This window comes from Coregonus lavaretus (assembly GCF_964263955.1).
Source record: "Coregonus lavaretus genome assembly, chromosome: 11".
NCBI lineage: Eukaryota > Metazoa > Chordata > Actinopteri > Salmoniformes > Salmonidae > Coregonus > Coregonus lavaretus.
In genome coordinates, this window is record NC_139998.1 from 4,965,577 (window position 1) to 4,984,109 (window position 18,533).

General features: G+C 40.9%; 1 protein-coding gene across 1 annotated transcript in view; it reads left to right on the top strand.

Moving 5' to 3' along the window:
• Window positions 1-9,772, top strand: part of LOC311137003 (cGMP-inhibited 3',5'-cyclic phosphodiesterase 3A-like) — a gene marked incomplete at both ends in the record, with an annotated part of 393,392 nt that extends 383,620 nt beyond the window's left edge. Inside the window, 2 exons of the mRNA XM_084171331.1 lie at window positions 9,090-9,336; window positions 9,486-9,772. Of these exons, the coding sequence (XP_084027457.1) occupies window positions 9,090-9,336; window positions 9,486-9,772 (534 nt within the window). The remainder of the gene's footprint in view (window positions 1-9,089; window positions 9,337-9,485) is intronic.
• Window positions 9,773-18,533: the final 8,761 nt, after the last annotated feature.

An 18,533-nucleotide genomic window follows, 5' to 3' on the forward strand; every position in this document is an offset into this window, starting at 1 on the left:
TGGTATATAGGTCCTGGATGGCAGGAAGCTTGGCCCCAGTGATGTACTGGGCAGTACGCACTACCCTCTGTAGTGCCTTGCAGTCGGAGGCCGAGCAGTTGCCATACCAGGCAGTGATGCAACCAGTCAGGATGCTCTCGATGGTGCAGCTGTAGAATTGGAAAGGATTATTTTGACAGTGTTTCAGTCTGCCGTGAATCATCATAATGCATACACCGGTAAGAGTCTACAGTTAAAATGCCAAGAGAGCTACATGTACATACGTTATTGTCTCAACTGTATCAAAAAGTAGTTTTCATTGCTAGCTATTGTTAGTTATATAGCTAGCTAGCTAGACAGTTGAATACAGGTACCGTTATAGCTTGCTTCATCCTGCAATGAGCAATTGTTTACAGATGGCTCATTGTGGTACGGAGCAACGTTAAGACAGCTAGCTGAGCTGGCCAGTTTCATTCTGCTGTTAATGTTGATTGCTGATGTGCTAAGCCATGCATGACATGATGATAATCTTTTTCATGTTTGCCAGTTTGTCATGCTTAGCTAGCTACCGTAAATAGCCACTGTGGTGTGAATGCTAATCGATTAGCAAGCTAATCAAACCCCATGTTACGTTATAGGGACACATGCTAAGTTGACTAACTAGCTAGCCACGATGAAATTAAAGCTAAATAGCTAGCTAGCTATTGGATTATAGATTTTGAGGTCGTTTTTCTTTGCATGTTCAACTAAATGTTTGCTAAATCTAGCTAGTTATCTTGTGTCTGCATTGCCATTGTTGGGCTGGAAGCAGGTTAAGTGTGCACAGGGCATTTTAGTACAGCTGTAGCAGTCAACAGACAATAACAAGCTATAGGACAGTAATTCATTCATGTTTTAACCTATATTTTTATCTTTCAGCATAAACCTGTTCTCCGCCACCAGTACAAGGAAATGATCGAGGGTGAACAAGCAACACTTCAGGTATTTTGTCTTTGTACTTTGAGTTTATTGCTTGGACTTGGGGGTCAATTAATGTTATTGCTGGTATGCAAGGTTTTAATTTCTTGTCTATTTATGTCTGGTTTCCTCCTTTACAGCTTTAATTGTCTGGAGCCTGGTGTTGTTGTGGCGAAGGAACTTTCACTCAGATGGAACCAGGTTTCAGCTGCTGTGCAATATTGACATCCTTCCTCCCAGAGATGTGAAAGCATCCCCTGGACTGGACACAACCTGGCAAACATATAATTTAAAAAAAGATCAGGACTTTTGCAATGGAGCAGGGCATAAATATTCTCTCAGGCTAGATATCATAACATGACCTGAACCAAAGTTACTTAAAGGATCTTATGATATAGGCCTAGGTCTAGATATTGCTTTACCTAAGCATTTATGTGTTTTACATTTTTCCTAATTGTAGGCTACTACCTTTAGCACTTGATGTTAATAAAGTATGTTATTATTGAAATATTTATTTGTATTTCAAGCACTACCTCACAGCCACATTCACGTGTTCCAATGTGAATTATTTAAGAGATGGGTGGGTCTAAGGCTTTAGAGGGTGTGAACGATGCTAAATGGGCATAAACAAAGAACAGCACTGTAGCTGTTCAATGTGAAAGGTTTATTATACAACAATAGGCAATTTAATGCTGTAAATGGTTTGCCTAATGCAGTAACTTGGTGAGATAATGTTCAGAGAATACATTTTGGCAATTTGGTGGAAGTATTCCTTTTCTAAATATAGGTCTCCCAAGGATTAATGTAGAGCAAGTGTGAAAACCACAGCAAAATGTTTCAATGCCTTTTTCTCCTAAATTAGAATTTAATTTTATCAACTTTTAAAGTAACATTACTTCCCCATGTTTCATCCAACTACAGTGTATGATATGCCATTTTGAAGCTCTGAGTCTGTACTTTTATCCGATGTACAAAAACAAAATGTCAAATTTTGGAACATAAGACTGAAAAGAGACGGTAGGCCACATTTACACATTTCAGATGTTCTGAGAATATGGCATTTATTTCTATTAGAAGCATCACTACCTGGGCCATGTTTCGGCAACAAATTAGGAATGTTACAGGTAGAAATGCAATGACGAGAGCGGATTTGATTCCTTATCAGAAACACATTGGTATACAGTTCCTTCAAAAAGTATTTCATACCCCTTGACTTATTTCACAGTTTGATGTGTTACAGCCTGAATTCAAAATTGATTAAAAAAACAAATTTTCACCCACCTACACACAATACCCCATAATGACAAAGTGAAAACATGTCTTTACAATTTTTAGCAAATGTATTGAAAATGAAATACAGAAATATCTAATTTATTTAAGTATTCACACCCCTGAGTCAATACATGTTAGAATCACCTTTCACAGTGATTACAACAGTGCATCTTAATGGGTAAGTCTCTAAGATCTTTGCACACCTGGATTGAACAATATTTGCACATTATTCTTTTTTTAATTCTTCAAGCTCTGTCAAGTTGGTCGTTGATCATTGCTAGACAGCCCTTTTCAAGTCTTGCCATATATTTTCAAGCAGATTTTAATCAAAACTGTAACTAAGCCACTCAGGAACATTTATTGTCATCTTGGTAAGCAGGTCCAGTGTATATTTCACCTTGTGTTTTAGGTTATTGTCTTGCTGTTTTTTTATTTTTATTATTATTATATTTTTTAGGGGGTAGATCAGCTTTAATATTACAGATAGATTGTAACTTCCATCAATGTAATTGTCTGCATCACTTCCAATCTCCCATGTGTTTATTTTTTCTCGCATATACAGTGGGGAGAACAAGTATTTGATACACTGCCGATTTTGCAGATTTTCCTACTTACAAAGCATTTAGAGGTCTGTAATCTTTATCATATGTACACTTCAACTGTGAGAGACGGAATCTAAAACAAAATTCCAGAAAATCACATTGTATGATTTTTAAGTAATTATTTTGTGTCAAGGTGTGCTGTATGTGGAAGGTGTGGGAATCAGGCGCAGGACACAGAAGCTTCGTACAACAGTCTTTAGTGATCAAAATACGAGCAAAGGTGCCCGGAGACGAGCGATACACACACATGCGTAAACAAAAAGGAAAATATATAAGCGCACACAAAGTGCAAAAACCTCTCCTAACACACAAGGAGGAAAAACAAAACCGACACGACGACAGGACGCTCAATAACACACAACACATGACTAACAAAACGAGAACTTTTAGGACACATAATCAACGCTAACTAACCACAGGTGTACAACAATCAGACAAAAGCAAACGAACATAGAAACATACAACGGTGGCAGCTAGTACTCCGGGGACGACGACCGCCGAAACCTGCCCGAGCAAGGAGGAGGAGCAGCCTCGGCAGATTCCGTGACAATTTGCATTTTATTGCATGACATAAGTATTTGATCACCTACCAACCAGTAAGTATTCCGGCTCTCACAGACGTGTTAGTTTTTCTTTAAGAAGCCCTCCTGTTCTCCACTCATTACCTGTATTAACTGCACCTGTTTGAACTCGTCACCTGTATAAAAGACACCTGTTGCTTGGTGAGAAGGCAACAACTGTTGGCGCAATTATTAGAAAATGGAAGAAGTTCAAGATGACGGTCAAACACCCTCGGTCTGGGGCTCCATGCAAGATCTCACCTCGTGGGGCATCAATGATCAGAAGGAAGGTGAGGGATCAGCCCAGAACTACACGGCAGGACCTGGTCAACGACCTGAAGAGAGCTGGGACCACAATCTCAAAGAAAACCATTAGTAACACACTACGCCGTCATGGATTAAAATCCTGCAGCGCACGCAAGATCCCCCTGCTCAAGCCAGCGCATGTCCAGGCCTGTCTGAAGTTTGCCAATGACCATCTGGGTGATCCAGAGGAGGAATGGGAGAAGGTTATGTAGTCTGATGAGACAAAAATAGAGCTTTTTGGTCTAAACTCCACTCGCCGTGTTTGGAGGAAGAAGAAGGATGAGTACAACCCCAAGAACACCATCCCAACCGTGAAGCATGGAGGTGGAAACATCATTCTTTGGGGATGCTTTTCTGCAAAGGGGACAGAACGACTGCACCGTATTGAGGGGAGGATGGATGGGGCCATGTATCGCGAGATCTTGGCCAACAAACTCCTTCCCTTAGTAAGAGCATTGAAGATGGGTCGTAGCTGGGTCTTCCAGCATGACAACGACCCGAAACACACAGCCAGGGCAACTAAGGAGTGGTTCCGTAAGAAGCATCTCAAGGTCCTGGAGTGGCCTAGCCAGTCTCCAGACCTGAACCCAATAGAACATCTTTGGAGGGAGCTGAAAGTCTGTATTGCCCAGCGACAGCCCCGAAACCTGAAGGATCTGGAGAAGGTCTGTATGGAGGAGTGGGCCAAAATCCCTGCTGCAGTGTGTGCAAACCTGGTCAAGACCTACAGGAAACGTATGATCTCTGTAATTGCAAACAAAGGTTTCTGTACCAAATATTAAGTTCTGCTTTTCTGATGTATCAAATACTTATGTCATGCAATAAAATGTAAATTAATTACTTAAAAATCATACAATGTGATTTTCTGGATTTTTGTTTTTGATTCCGTCTCTCACAGTTGAAATGTACCTATGATAAAAATTACAGACCTCTACATGCTTTGTAAGTAGGAAAACCTGCAAAATTATAATTTAATTATGTATCAAATACTTGTTCTCCCCACTGTATAGACATACACATACATATACATACACACATACATATCATAAAAAATATATATATTTCCCTTTATTTCTTTCCAACCCCACCACCCCTTCCCTAATTGGAGTAAACTAGTGAATAACAATGCTTAGGCCTCTACTTCCAGCTTATACATACTATATACACTTTATAGACACAGTCAATTTTACAATAATTATATTTTGTTAGTTTTTACTCCTGAACTTCCTCTACTCTCAACCTCTCTGATCATTTTCATGATGTCCATCTGAATTGCTTCTGTATGCCTTGTCTTGCTGAATGTTGAATTTGTCTCCCAGTGTCTGATGGAAGGCAGACTGAACAAGGTTTTCCTCTAGGATTTTGCCTGTGCTTAGCTCTATTCCATTTATTTTTATCCTTAAAAACTCCCTATTCCTTGCCAATGACAAGCATACCCATAACATGATGCAGCCACCACCATGCTTGAAAATATGAAGAGTGGTACTCAGTTATGTGTTTTGTTGGATCTGCCCCAAACACAACGCTTTGTATTCAGGACATAAAGTTCAGTTTTTTACCACTTTTTTACCACTTTTACTTTAGTGCATGTTTTGGAATATTTGTATTCTGTACAGGCTTCCTTCTTTTCACTCTGCCATTTAGTTTAGTAGTGTGGAGTAACTACAATGTTGTTGATCCATCCTCAGTTTTCTCCTATCACAGCCATTAAACTCTGTAACTGTTTTAAAGTCACCATTGGCCTCATGGTGAAATCCCCGAGCGGTTTCCTTCCTCTCCGGCAACTGAGTTAGGAAAGTATTCAGACCCCTTGACTACATTACAGACGTATTCTAAATTGGATTAAATAACACATTTTCCTCATCAATCTACACACAAAACCCCATAATTACAAAGTGAAAACAGCTTTTTAGAATTTTCTACAACTTGATTGGAGTGAACCTGTGGTCAATTCAATTGATTGGACATGATATGGAAAGGCACACACCTGTCTACAGTACCAGTCAAAAGTTTGGACACACCTACTCATTCCAGGGTTTTTCTTTATTTTTACTATTTTCTACATTGTAGAATAATAGTGAAGACATCAAAACTATGAAATAACACATATGGAATCATGTAAATTTGTAACCAAAAAAGTGTTAAACAAATCAAAATATATTTTATATATGACATTCTTTCAAGTAGCCACCCTTTGCCTTGATGACAGCTTTGCACACTCTTGGCATTCTCTCAACCAGCTTCTTGAGGTAGTCACCTGGAATACATTTCAATTAAAAGGTGTGCCTTTTTAAAAGTTAACAGTCTCCTGAGGGGGAATAGGCTTTGTCGTGCCCTCTTCACGACTGTCTTGGTGTGTTTGGACCATGATAGTTTGTTGGTGATGTGGACACCAAGGAACTTGAAGCTCTCAACCTGTTCAACTACAGCCCCGTCGATGAGAATGGGGGCGTGCTCAGTCCTTTTTTTTTTCCTGTAGTCCACAATCATCTTCTTTGTCTTGATCACATTGAGGGAGAGGTTGTTATCCTGGCAGCACACGGCCAGGTCTCTGACCTCCTCCCTATAGGCTGTCTCATCGTTGTCGATGATCAGGCCTACCACTGTTGTGTCGTCGGCAAACTTAATGATGGTGTTGGGGGAACAGGGAGTACAGGAGGGGACTGAGCACGCACCCCTGAGGGGCCCCGTGTTGAGGATCAGTGTGGCAGATGTGTTGTTACCTACCCTTACCACCTGGGGGCGGCCCGTCAGGAAGTCCAGGATCCAGTTGCAGATGGAGGTGTTTAGTCCTAGGGTCCTTAGCTTAGTGATGAGCTTTGAGGGCACTATGGTGTTGAACGCTGAGCTGTAGTCAATGAATAGCATTCTCACATAGGTGTTCCTCTTGTCCAGGTGGGAAAGGGCAGTGTGGAGTGCAATAGAGATTGCATCATCTGTGGATCTGTTGGGGCAGTATGCAAATTGGAGTTGGTCTAGGGTTTCTGGGATAATGGTGTTGATGTGAGCCATGACCAGCCTTTCAAAGCACTTCATGGCTACAGACGTGAGTGCTACGGGTCGGTAGTCATTTAGGCAGGTTATCTTAGTGTTCTTGGGCACAGGGACTATGGTGGTCTGCATGAAACATGTTGGTATTACAGACTCAGTCAGGGACATGTTGAAAATGTCAGTGAAGACACTTGCCAGTTGGTCAGCGCATGCTCGGAGTACACGTCCTGGTAATCCGTCTGAATGTTGACCTGCTTAAAAGTCTTACTCACATCGGCTACGGAGCGCGTGATCACATAGTCATCCGGAACAGCTGATGCTCTCATGCATGCTTCAGTGTTGCTTGCCTCGAAGCGAGCATAGAAGTGATTTAGCTCGTCTGGTAGGCTTGTGTCACAGGGCAGCTCGCAGTTGTGCTTCCCTTTGTATTCTGTTATAGTTTTCAAGCCTTGCCACATCCGACGAGCGTCAGAGCCGGTGCAGTACGATCCAGTCTTAGTCCTGTATTGACTCTTTGCCTGTTTGATGGTTCATCAGAGGGCATAGCGGGATTATTTATAAGCGTCCGGGTTAGAGTCCTGCTCCTTGAAAGTGGCAGCTCTACCCTTTAGCTCAGTGCGGATGTTGCCTGTAATCCATGGCTTCTGGTTGGGGTATGTACGTACAGTCACTGTGTGGACGATGTCATCAATGCACTTATTGATGAAGCAAGTAACTGATGTGGTGTACTCCTCAATGCTATCGGAAGAATCCCGGAACATATTCCAGTCTTTGCTAGCAAAACGGTCCTGTAGCTTAGCATCTGCGTCATCTGACCACTTTTTTATTAAGCGATGGCCAACCACGCTCTCACCAAGCTCTAAGAAACATATTGTCCTCAGAACGTGCTAGCTGGGAACTCCCCACTTGAGTTTTCCATTGAGGCGAAAAACAATCTGCTTTTTAACCAAACACAGGTCTTAAACTGCTATTTCGCTTCTCAATTATCATACAAGTACCGCACAAGCAGGCTACCTAGCTGTTCCACCTCTGGGCAGCCGAATGTTCTTGGCATCCGAGCGTGTATCGGGACTGGTAAGTAGAGTCTGAAAATGGGCGAGTTCGTTTTGCATCGCCCGGTGCTCCAACATGTAAATAGCTCTGCATATAGCCTACCTCCCTTCTTGAAAAAATAACATGAAATCAAGCTCATGCTTAATAGCCTACTGAGGCATGGAATGCAATAGTTTGAACATGATGACCATGTCTTTTGAGTACAACATGAAGTTTGTAGCGGAGTGAGTTAAGCTGTGTTAATAAATCTGGAAGAAGGGGGAAGTGGTTAATGGTAACGTTAGCAGAGATGGCAGCAGCTACTTTTAAAAAAGCCTGTACATGCGCAGAAATCAACGTATCTTTAGCTACATCAAATCGAGTTCCAGAAAATCCTAGCTGCCATAGCTAGGTTATTTATCATCCAATATGATTACGTAGTACCTGTCTTGACTGCATCGAACCTGGAGAAGCTGGTTAAGTTAGCTAGCTAGGCTAAGTGAGTCTGCATGCACTTTCTCGTCCTACACAGTTACAAACAACAACAACTCCATTCAGAATATTAAGTAGCAGCCTACCTGTTGGCTCTTGGTCATTGTAGCCTAGCATCTCCTTTAACTTTTAATTCCATCGTTTTAATTCCATCTTCCATTGATTAGATATCTCCTAACTTTTGCCCCACATGCAGTCTCTATTATTGTAGCCTATTGCCGCTTTGATGACTTATGATTGGCCAACAACAATAACAAGCTACATGCGCCACTCTCATGAAAAGCAATGAGCAGCAGCATAAATTATACAATTTCTCTCTCTCTCTCTCTCTCTACTGCAGCAGTCGGATTTGGATCTGAATGGGTCCTTCCGGACAAGTCAGTTAAAATTACACATACCCGAGACCCGTGACAATCATATCAGATCAGACCCAGACCCCGTGACATTATTTAAAATTCTGGATGCGGACATTTTACATTTTAGTCATTTAGCAGACGCTCTTATCCAGAGCGACTTACAGTTAGTGAGTGCATATATTTTTTCATACTGGCCCCCCGTGGGAAACGAACCCACAACCCTGGCGTTGCAAGCACCATGCTCTACCAACTGAGCTACACGGGGCCACGGATCGGGTATTCAGGTACAGGTGGATCTTTGAAGACCTCTACTACAGATGTTGAATGTTTTTTGTATCTCTTGTAAGTAGCACCTAGAAAACTCCCTAGCAACCATCTGTTGCATGATTATAAAGTCTTCAGATTCAGATTCTGAAAGTCATCTACCCCCTCCTGTGACGAGGAGTGCAGTCTGGGCCTTTTCATCAGCCACTTCATGAATGAATTAATGGATTAATTAATACATTTTATTGGAATACTAATACGGGTTGTTCGCTCCGCAGGGTGACGAGGAGTCCAGCCAGGGTCTTCCCATCAGCCCCTTCATGGACCGCTCTGCTCCCCAGCTGGCTAAGCTCCAGGAGTCCTTCATCACCCACATCGTAGGACCGCTCTGTAACTCATACGACTCCGCAGCACTCATGCCCGGACGCTGGGTGGAACCGAACCCCGATGAGGAAGAGGAGGAGCACGAGGAAGAGGAGGATACGGCAGAGGATGAGGATGGGTCTACTAGCTCTGAGGCATCGCGTAAGAATGTTACTCACATCTCTTTACTTTACTTGGTTTACAGGGACAATGCACATGAATGCGCCTGATTTAGCCAGCCAACTTATTTATATGAATCAATGCATGAATAGATACTGTAAGTAAATATTGTTTTCAAAACCCTTCTCTAGAGAAAGAGAAAGCAGCTCCCAAGAAGAGGAGGAAAGTGTTCTGTCAGATCACTCAGCACCTGATAGACAACCACGAGATGTGGAAGAAGGTGATCGCCGAGGAAACCCCCAAGCAAAACAATGTAGCTGAGCCTATCCTATCCATCCATGAGGAGGAGGAGGAGGAGCCAGGGAGCAAGGAGGATGTAGTGGAGGGGGAGGAGCCAGATGAGGAAGTAGATGAGGAGTGGCCATCACCCCCACAGGATGAGTCTGAAACTGCAGTGGAAGAGGTGGGTCCAGAGTGAAAAGAACTATAGGAAGAGGCGTGCTTGAGTGAAAATAAGGCTCATGGGAAAGAAACAGGGCAGCCATTGGCCCGAGCCAGAACCTGAATTGACTTTTTATCCTATCGACAAACAGACTCTGACTGATTTGTTTTCTTGCCAGCACATTCACTAGACACAACACTGTAGAAGTTTGGGAAATGTGTGCCTAATGAAAATGTAACACAGGGTGGGGGAATATTTACTTGTGTTTTACAAATTGTATATATAAAAACAAACAAAAAAGTTTGGGTTCAGAGAACTCAGTCATCCGTCCTCTTGAGGAACTGTCCATTGTTGCAATACAAGATCATAAATAGTGCCTTCAGAAAGTATTCATATCCCTTGATTTATTGCACATTTTGTTTTGTTACAGCCTGAATTCAAAATGGATTAAATATATGTTTTTTCTCACCCATCTACACACAATACCCCATAATGACAAAGTGAAAACATGTTTTTAGAATATTTATGAAATGTATTGAAAATAAAATACATTAATATCTAATTTACATAAATATTCACACCCCTGAGTCAATACTTAGTAGAAGCACCCTATGGCAGCTGTGAGTCTTTCTGGGTAAATCTAAGATATTTCCACACATTGATTGTGCAACATTTGCCCATTATCCTTTTCAAAATTCTTCAAGATCTGTCAAATTGGTTATTGATCATTGCGAGACAACTATTTTCAGGTCTTGCCCAACATTTTCAAGTAGATTTAAGTCACAACTGTAACTCGGCCACTCAGGAACATTGACTGTCTTCTTGGTAAGCAACTCCAGCGTAGATTTGGCATTGTGTTTTAGATTATTGTCCTAACTAAAGGTGAATTAATATCCCAGTGTCTGGTGGAAAGCAGACTGAGCCAGGTTTTCCTCTAGGATTTTGCCTGTGCTTAGCTCCATTCTGTTTCTTTTTTATCCAGAAAAACTCCCCAGTCCTTAACGATTACAATAATACACACATAACATGATGCAGCCACTATGCTTGAAAATATGGAGAGTGGTACTCAGTAATGTGTTGTATTGGATTTGCCCCAAACATACAGTGCATTCGGAAAGTATTCAGACCCCTTGACTTTTTCCAAATGTTGTTACGTTACCGCCTTATTCTAAAGTGGATTAAATTCATTTTTTCCCCTAATCAATCTACACACAATACCCCATAATGACAAAGCAAAAACAGTTTCTTAGCTAATTTTGGATGGGGAGATGTTCAATCGGGTTCAAGTCCGGGTTCTGTCTCAAGGACATTCAGAGACTTGGTCCCGAACCCACTCCTGCATTGTCTTGGCTGTATGCTTAGGGTAATTGTCCTGTTGGAAGGTGAACATTCGCCCCAATCTGAGGTCCTGAGCGCTCTGGAGCAGGTTTTCATCAAGGATCACTCTGTACTTTGCTCCGTTCATCTTTCATTTACATTTTACATTTACGTCATTTAGCAAACGCTCTTATCCAGAGTGACTTTCCCTCGATCCTGACTAGTCTCCCAGTCCCTGCCACTGAAAAACATCCCCACAGCATGATGCTGCCAACACCATGCTTCACCGTAGGGATGGTGCTAGGTTTCCTCCAGACGTGACACTTGGCATTCAGGCCAAAGACTTCAATCTTGGTTTCATCAGACCAGAGAATCTTGTTTCTTTAGTCCTTTAGGTGACTTTTGGCAAACTCCAAGAGGGCTGTCATGTGCCTTTTACTGAGGAGTGGCTTCCGTCTGGCCACTCTACCATAAAGGCCTGATTGGTGGAGTGCTGCAGAGATGGTTGTCCTTTTGGAAGGTTCTCCCATCTCCACAGAGGAACTCTGGAGCTCTGTCAGAGTGACCATCGGGTTCTTGGTCACCTCCCTGACCAAGGCCCTTCTCCCCCGATTGCTCAGTTTGGCCGGGCAGCCAGCTCTAGGAAGTCTTGGTGGTTCGAAACTTCTTCCATTTAAGAATGATGGAGGCCACTGTGTTATTGGGGACCTTCAATGCTGCAGAAATTTTTTGGTACCCTTCCCCAGATCTGTACTTCGACACAATCCTGTCTCGAAGCCCTATGGACAATTCCTTCGACCTCATGGCTTGGATTTTGCTCTGACATGCACTGTCAACTGTGGGACCTTATATAGACAGGTGTGTGCCTTTCCAAATCATGTCCAATCAATTGAATTTACCACATGTAGATTCCAATCAAGTTGTAGAAACATCTCAAGGATGATCAATGGAAACAAGGTGCACCTGAGCTCAATTTCGAGTCTCATAGCAAAGTGCCTGAATACTTATATAAATAAGGTTTAATAACGGTTTTTGTTTTCTCATTATGGGGTATTGTGTGTAGATTGATGAGGACAAAAATATATTTAATCAGTTTAAGAATAAAGCTGTAACGTAACACAATTTTGAAAAAGTCAAGGGGTCTGAATACTTTCCAAATGCACTGTAACACTGTAAAGTGAATTGCCTTGCCACATTTTCTGCTGTGTTGCTTTAGTGCCTTGTTGCAAACAGGATGCATGTTTTGGAATATTTGTATTCTGTACAGGCTACCTTCTTTTCACTCTGTCAATTAGGTTAGTTTTGTGGAGTAACTACAATGTTTTTTATCCATCCTCAGTTTTCTCCTGTCATGGCCAGTAAACTCTGTAACTGTTTTAAAGTCACCGTTGGCCTCATGGTGAAATCCCTGATTGGTTTCCTTCCTCTCCGGCAACTGAGATAGGAAGGACGGCTGTACCTTTATAGTGACTGGGTGTACTGATACACCATCCAAAGTGTAATTAATAACTTCACCATGCTCAAAGGGATATTCAATGTCTGCTTTTTCTTTACCCATCTACCAATAGGTGCCCTTCTTTGCGAGGCATTGGAAAACTTCCCTTGTCTTTGTGGTTGAATCTGTGTTTGAAATTCACTGCTCCACTGAGGGACCTTACAGATAATTGTATGGATGAGGTAGTCATTCAAAAAACACTATTATTGCACACAGAGTGAGTCCATACAACTTATCATGTGACTTGCTGAAGCACATTTCTTCTCCTGAACTTTAGTTTTGCCATGACAAAGGGGTTGAATACTTATTGACTCAAGACAGTTCAGCTTTTCATTTTTAATTAATTAGTAAAATTTGTGTGTAGGCCAGTAACAAAAAAAAATCTAAATGTAATCTATTTTAAATTCAGGCTGTAGCACAACAAAATGTGGAAAAAGTCAAGGGGTGTGAATACTTTCTGAAGGCACTGTACGTAACTGCTTGGTATAACAGATTACAAAACATACAGACTCTTTTGCTACCATCAAGAGTGAATCGAGACTTGGTCATGAGTACCTCAAACCCATTGTGTAAACAATGGACTGCAGAGACTGCTGCCAATTTATATACAATAAATATTTTCTAAATGCAATTATACTTAAACATCACATTCACCTGTACTCAACTGTTTTGTTTAGGGGAGTCTTTTAAGTATTTCCTTTGGGTCTGATAAGTCTTAGTAATACTGCTTAATTTTTTTACCAAGTGGATTTGAGAAGGGAAATATGAGACTGAGCAGCTTCATGGATTGTGAAGGTAATCAAAACATTTTGACTGAGCAGTTTCATACAAATCTACATTTTCAATCTTAATGTTCTTTAATTGATTCTGAAATGTATCTCACACATATTCTCTGTAGCTCACAACAGCAAGCATATCCTCTAGTCATCTTGTGTTTTACTGAAATACTGGAACCCTGTCAGTATTGTCCACTCTTCCTATAGCCCCCATTTAAGGCCCCTTAAATCAGCTGTGATGCACTTCACTGAACCGAACATGCGTGTCTGACTTCAGTCCAGTGTCTTAGATTTGATCAATTGCTTTGTTCAGAGGAGGTTAGAACACACTAAAGTTCAAGAAATTTGTCAGAAAAAGATATATCCTACTGTATGTGTGTTTCTCTAATACACTAAAGAAAACATGCTTACGCTTGCAGAGAATGGAGTCCTATAAGGCACATGATTAGTTCCTCACCCTAACTCAAAGATAGGATTCCTATACCCGCTAACCACCAGATGAACTGATTACATACTGTAGATAACACAGCCAACTGTAGATCTCCAGGAGACAAAAGTATATTTAAAAAATATATTTTTGACAATGGATTCTCGTTTCAGTAATCCCCCATGGACACGTACACGGGTGCACTCACACAGACACGTGCACATTGAAGATCTTTGAGCAATATGAGGAGTAAACACTATGTTTACTGTGAGACTATTTTCAGGGAAAGAGAAGAATAGTACATAATGGTCCTAGCTTTGACAACCAGGCTGCGTCCCAAATGGCACCCATATTCCCTATATAGTGCACTAGTTTTGGCCAGGGCTCGTAGGGCTCTGGTCAAAACTAGTGCACTATATAGGGAATATGGGTGCCATTTGGGACGCAGCCTGGTTGTCAAAGCTAGGACCATTATGTACTATTCTTATCTATAGGGAATAGGGTGCAATTTGGGGCGTAAACCCCCTCTTGATGTGTTGACAAGCATGTTTTAGAGAGAGCATGGACATGTCATCAGTCTTGGATGAAGCACAACCATCCTCTGAAGAGGTAGCTAGTGATGTATAGAGCATACAACTACCCTTTTTTTCTCTTTCTGCCTGTAGCAATAAGCTTGTGAGATGCGAACATAGAACATTGCGTCCCTTCCTCATTCACCTCAACCCCCTCCTCCGGAAACCCCTCAACCACCCTCCTCAACCCCCCAAAAGCCTTCTATTAACATGCTAACACGCAATGCTCCCACCATAAATAACAGTACACACAGTAGATAAATGACAAGGATCCTTTCTGTGTCCCACTGCAAATACGACCAGAGTGTAAGGATGGTTTTAACTCAGACTGGAGTACATGTGTCATTGGAGATAATTGGTTGACCCATAGATTGGCATGTTGTTAGGGCCATCCCTCATTTCATCCAGAATTTAACATTGTGCTGTTATATGATCTTTCTTAATCAGGTTTTTATAATTATTCCAATTGAAAATCATATGAGGAGCTGTTCAGTGCACTACATCGATATCATACTCTAACTACAGTACATGAAAAAGCTGTGTAGTTGTAGTGCTTATAAAGACTTTATGTATGCAATGTAAAGCATACATACAAGTTGTAAGGGACCTTTTAACATGTATTTTTGGATTGTAATCAAGGTTTATGTAGAGTTTAATCCATAGCCTTCCTTCAGCAACATGCCCATGTTCAGATAAAGGGGACTTCAATAATGCTTGTGTTTCGACTGTTGAAGAGGTTAAGGTGATGCACGTGTGTTCCTTTTTAATTCTTCCCCTGTTGCCTCTCAGGTGGTCATTTTTATTCACAGGAGAAGGTCTTAAAGGGATACGTGTGTGTGTGTGTGCGTGCGTGTGTGTGCTTACGTGCGTGCACAAACGTACCCCTCTGATCTCTTGTCAGTATGGCCTGCCAATTGGATGGATGCACACAAAACTGAGACATTCGACATGTAAAACTGTAGTGTTTTGTTAATTATGTAGAATAATGTGTCACATTTTGTCACATATTGTTTTGCAATGGCACAGTGGTCACTGATCAGTCAATATCTGATATTTCTTCCCCCACGTTTGTTCGACTGTTCCACCCCCAATACCAAAATACCTATCTTTGAAAGTTCCAATGTAACATTGTACTCTTTGTCTTAATTGATCTTTTGTTGCCATAATTATTGAAAACATGTATTATCATTTACAATGAGAACCAAACAAGCTTTACAATCCTGTAAACGAGAAAATTAGACTTGTATTTTTATATAGTTGTACACGATGATGATTAAATGACTAATACTTTTTTCTCTCACCAGTACCTTGCACTTACTACATTTAGCAATACTTACGAGGAAGAATATGTCATCATATTAATTAATAAATACACAGTATTTGTTCAATAAAACGTGTTAATTTCCTTGCTGGTTGATGCTCCATTTTGTACAATATATGGTGTACAGTAAATACATATTAAAACAAACAAATACTCTTTTAGACATACATTATTTATTTATTTTTACCATTTTGTAATTTAGACACTATACTGTAGCTACTATATTGGCAGAATTACTGGAAGTGCCTATTGGTATTATGTGTATTATACAGTGAAATGTTTTGAGATCAGTAGAAGTTGTCACAAGATGAACAATGTGGATGTTGTGATGTGAAATACATTGAATTACAAGACTTTCATTTCTGTGATACTTGGGCCTCTGTGTATTTTTTCCTGCTTGGATATTGAAAATATATACAGTGAGGGAAAAAAGTATTTGATCCCCTGCTGATTTTGTACGTTTGCCCACTGACAAAGAAATTATCAGTCTATAACTTTAGTGGTAGGTTTATTTGAACAGTGAGAGACTGAATAACAACAACAAAATCCAGAAAAACGCATGTAAAAAATGTTATAAATTGATTTGCATTTTAATGAGGGAAATAAGTATTTGACCCCCTCTCAATCAGAAAGATTTCTGGCTCCCAGGTATCTTTTATGCAGGCAACGAGCTGAGATTAGGAGCACACTCTTAAAGGGAGTGCTCCTAATCTCAGTTTGTTACCTGTATAAAAGACACCTGTCCACAGAAGCAATCAATCAATCAGATTCCAAACTCTCCACCATGGCCAAGACCAAAAAGCTCTCCAAGGATGTCAGGAACAAGATTGTAGACCTACACAAGGCTGGAATGGGCTACAAGACCATCGCCAAGCAGCTTGGTGAGAAGGTGACAACAGTTGGTGCGATTATTTGCAAATGGAAGAAACACAAAATAACTGTCAATCTCCCTCGACCTGGGGCTCCATGCAAGATCTCACCTCGTGGAGTTGCAATGATCATGAGAACGGTGAAGAATCAGCCCAGAACTACACGGGAGGATCTTATCAATGATCTCAAGGCAGCTGGGACCATAGTCACCAAGAAAACAATAGTTAACAGACTACGCCGCGAAGGACTGAAATACTGCAGCGCCCGCAAGGTCCCCCTGCTCAAGAAAGCACATGTACAGTTTGCTAATGAACATCTGAATGATTCAGAGGAGAACTGGATGAAAGTGTTGTGGTCAGATGAGACCAACATCGAGCTCTTTGGCATCAACTCAACTTGCCGTGTTTGGAGGAGGAGGAATGCTGCCTATGACCCCAAGAACACCATCCCCACCATCAAACATGGAGGTGGAAACATTATGCTTTGGGGGTCTTTTTCTGCTAAGGGGACAGGACAACTTCACCGCATCAATGGGACGATGGACGGGGCCATGTACCGTCAAATCTTGGGTGAGAACCTCCTTCCCTCAGCCAGGGCATTGAAAATGGGTCGTGGATGGGTATTCCAGCATGACAATGACCCAAAACACACGGCCAAGGCAACAAAGGAGTGGCTCAAGAATAAGCACATTAAGGTCCTGGAGTGGCCTAGCCATTCTCCAGACCTTAATCCCATAGAAAATCTGTGGAGGGAGCTGAAGGTTCGAGTTGCCAAACATCAGCCTCGAAACCTTAATGACTTGGAGAAGATCTGCAAAGAGGAGTGGGATGTGTGCAAACCTGGTGGCCAACTACAAGAAATGTCTGACCTCTGTGATTGCCAACAAGGATTTTGCCACCAAGTACTAAGTCATGTTTTGCAGAGGGGTCAAATACTTATTTCCCTCATTAAAATGCAAATCAATTTATAACATTTTTGACATGCGTCTTTCTGGATTTTGTTGTTGTTATTCTGTCTCTCACTGTTCAAATAAACCTACCATTAAAATGATAGACTGATCATGTCTTTGTCAGTGGGCAAACGTACAAAATCAGCAGGGGATCAAATACTTTTTTCCCTCACTGTATGCTGTCTTGTATTAATTAATTACCAAATGGAAAGAAAGGTAACACTTTACCTTAAGTTGCCCTATTACCTAGTTATTACTGTGTAGTTGCATAGGTACAAGGGCAGCTTAAGATAAACTGTTACCCAAAGTGATTACACAGGTATAAAGTAGAAGAGCATCTTAATGTAAAGTGTTACACTCTCAGTAATAAACTGCTAATGAAAAACATAGTACCGCTCAGGGTCATATTAATTTGTGCACACCATAGCAAAACATTTCACAATGGAAAATGAAACAACCGTTTCTTATTGGACAGGTTTCTTAAGTTCAGGTAGTCTCTTTTTATTTTTTATTTTTTTAATTAGTCGTTTATTTATTTATTTTTTTATTTTTTTTTTTTATTTTTTTTTTTTTCTATTGCAGATAGAGTGTATCTTCTATCAATGTAATTGTCTGCATCACTTCCAATCCCCCATGTTTTTTATATATATACTCCCCTTTATTACTTTTCAACCCTGCCATCCTTTCCCTACTTGGGGTAAATTAGTGAACAACAATGCCCAGGCCTCTACTTCCGGTCTATACTTACTATCTACACCTTATGGACAGAGTTATTTTTACAATAATTCTATTATATATTATTATATATTTTTTGGCTCCTGAACTTCTACTCTCAACCTCTCCGATCATTTTCATGTCCATCCGGTTTGCTTCTATATGCCATATCTTTCTAACGGTGCTCTTTCCCAAAAGCTCCCAACATACAACCTATATACTTATTATGGACACAGTATGCTTACATTATTAGCTATATTTGTTATTATTTGTTGTTATTTGTTATTAGTCCCATCCTTCAACTCTATTCAATACCTCCCATCTGTCTCTTAACACCATCCATATACGATTTCTAT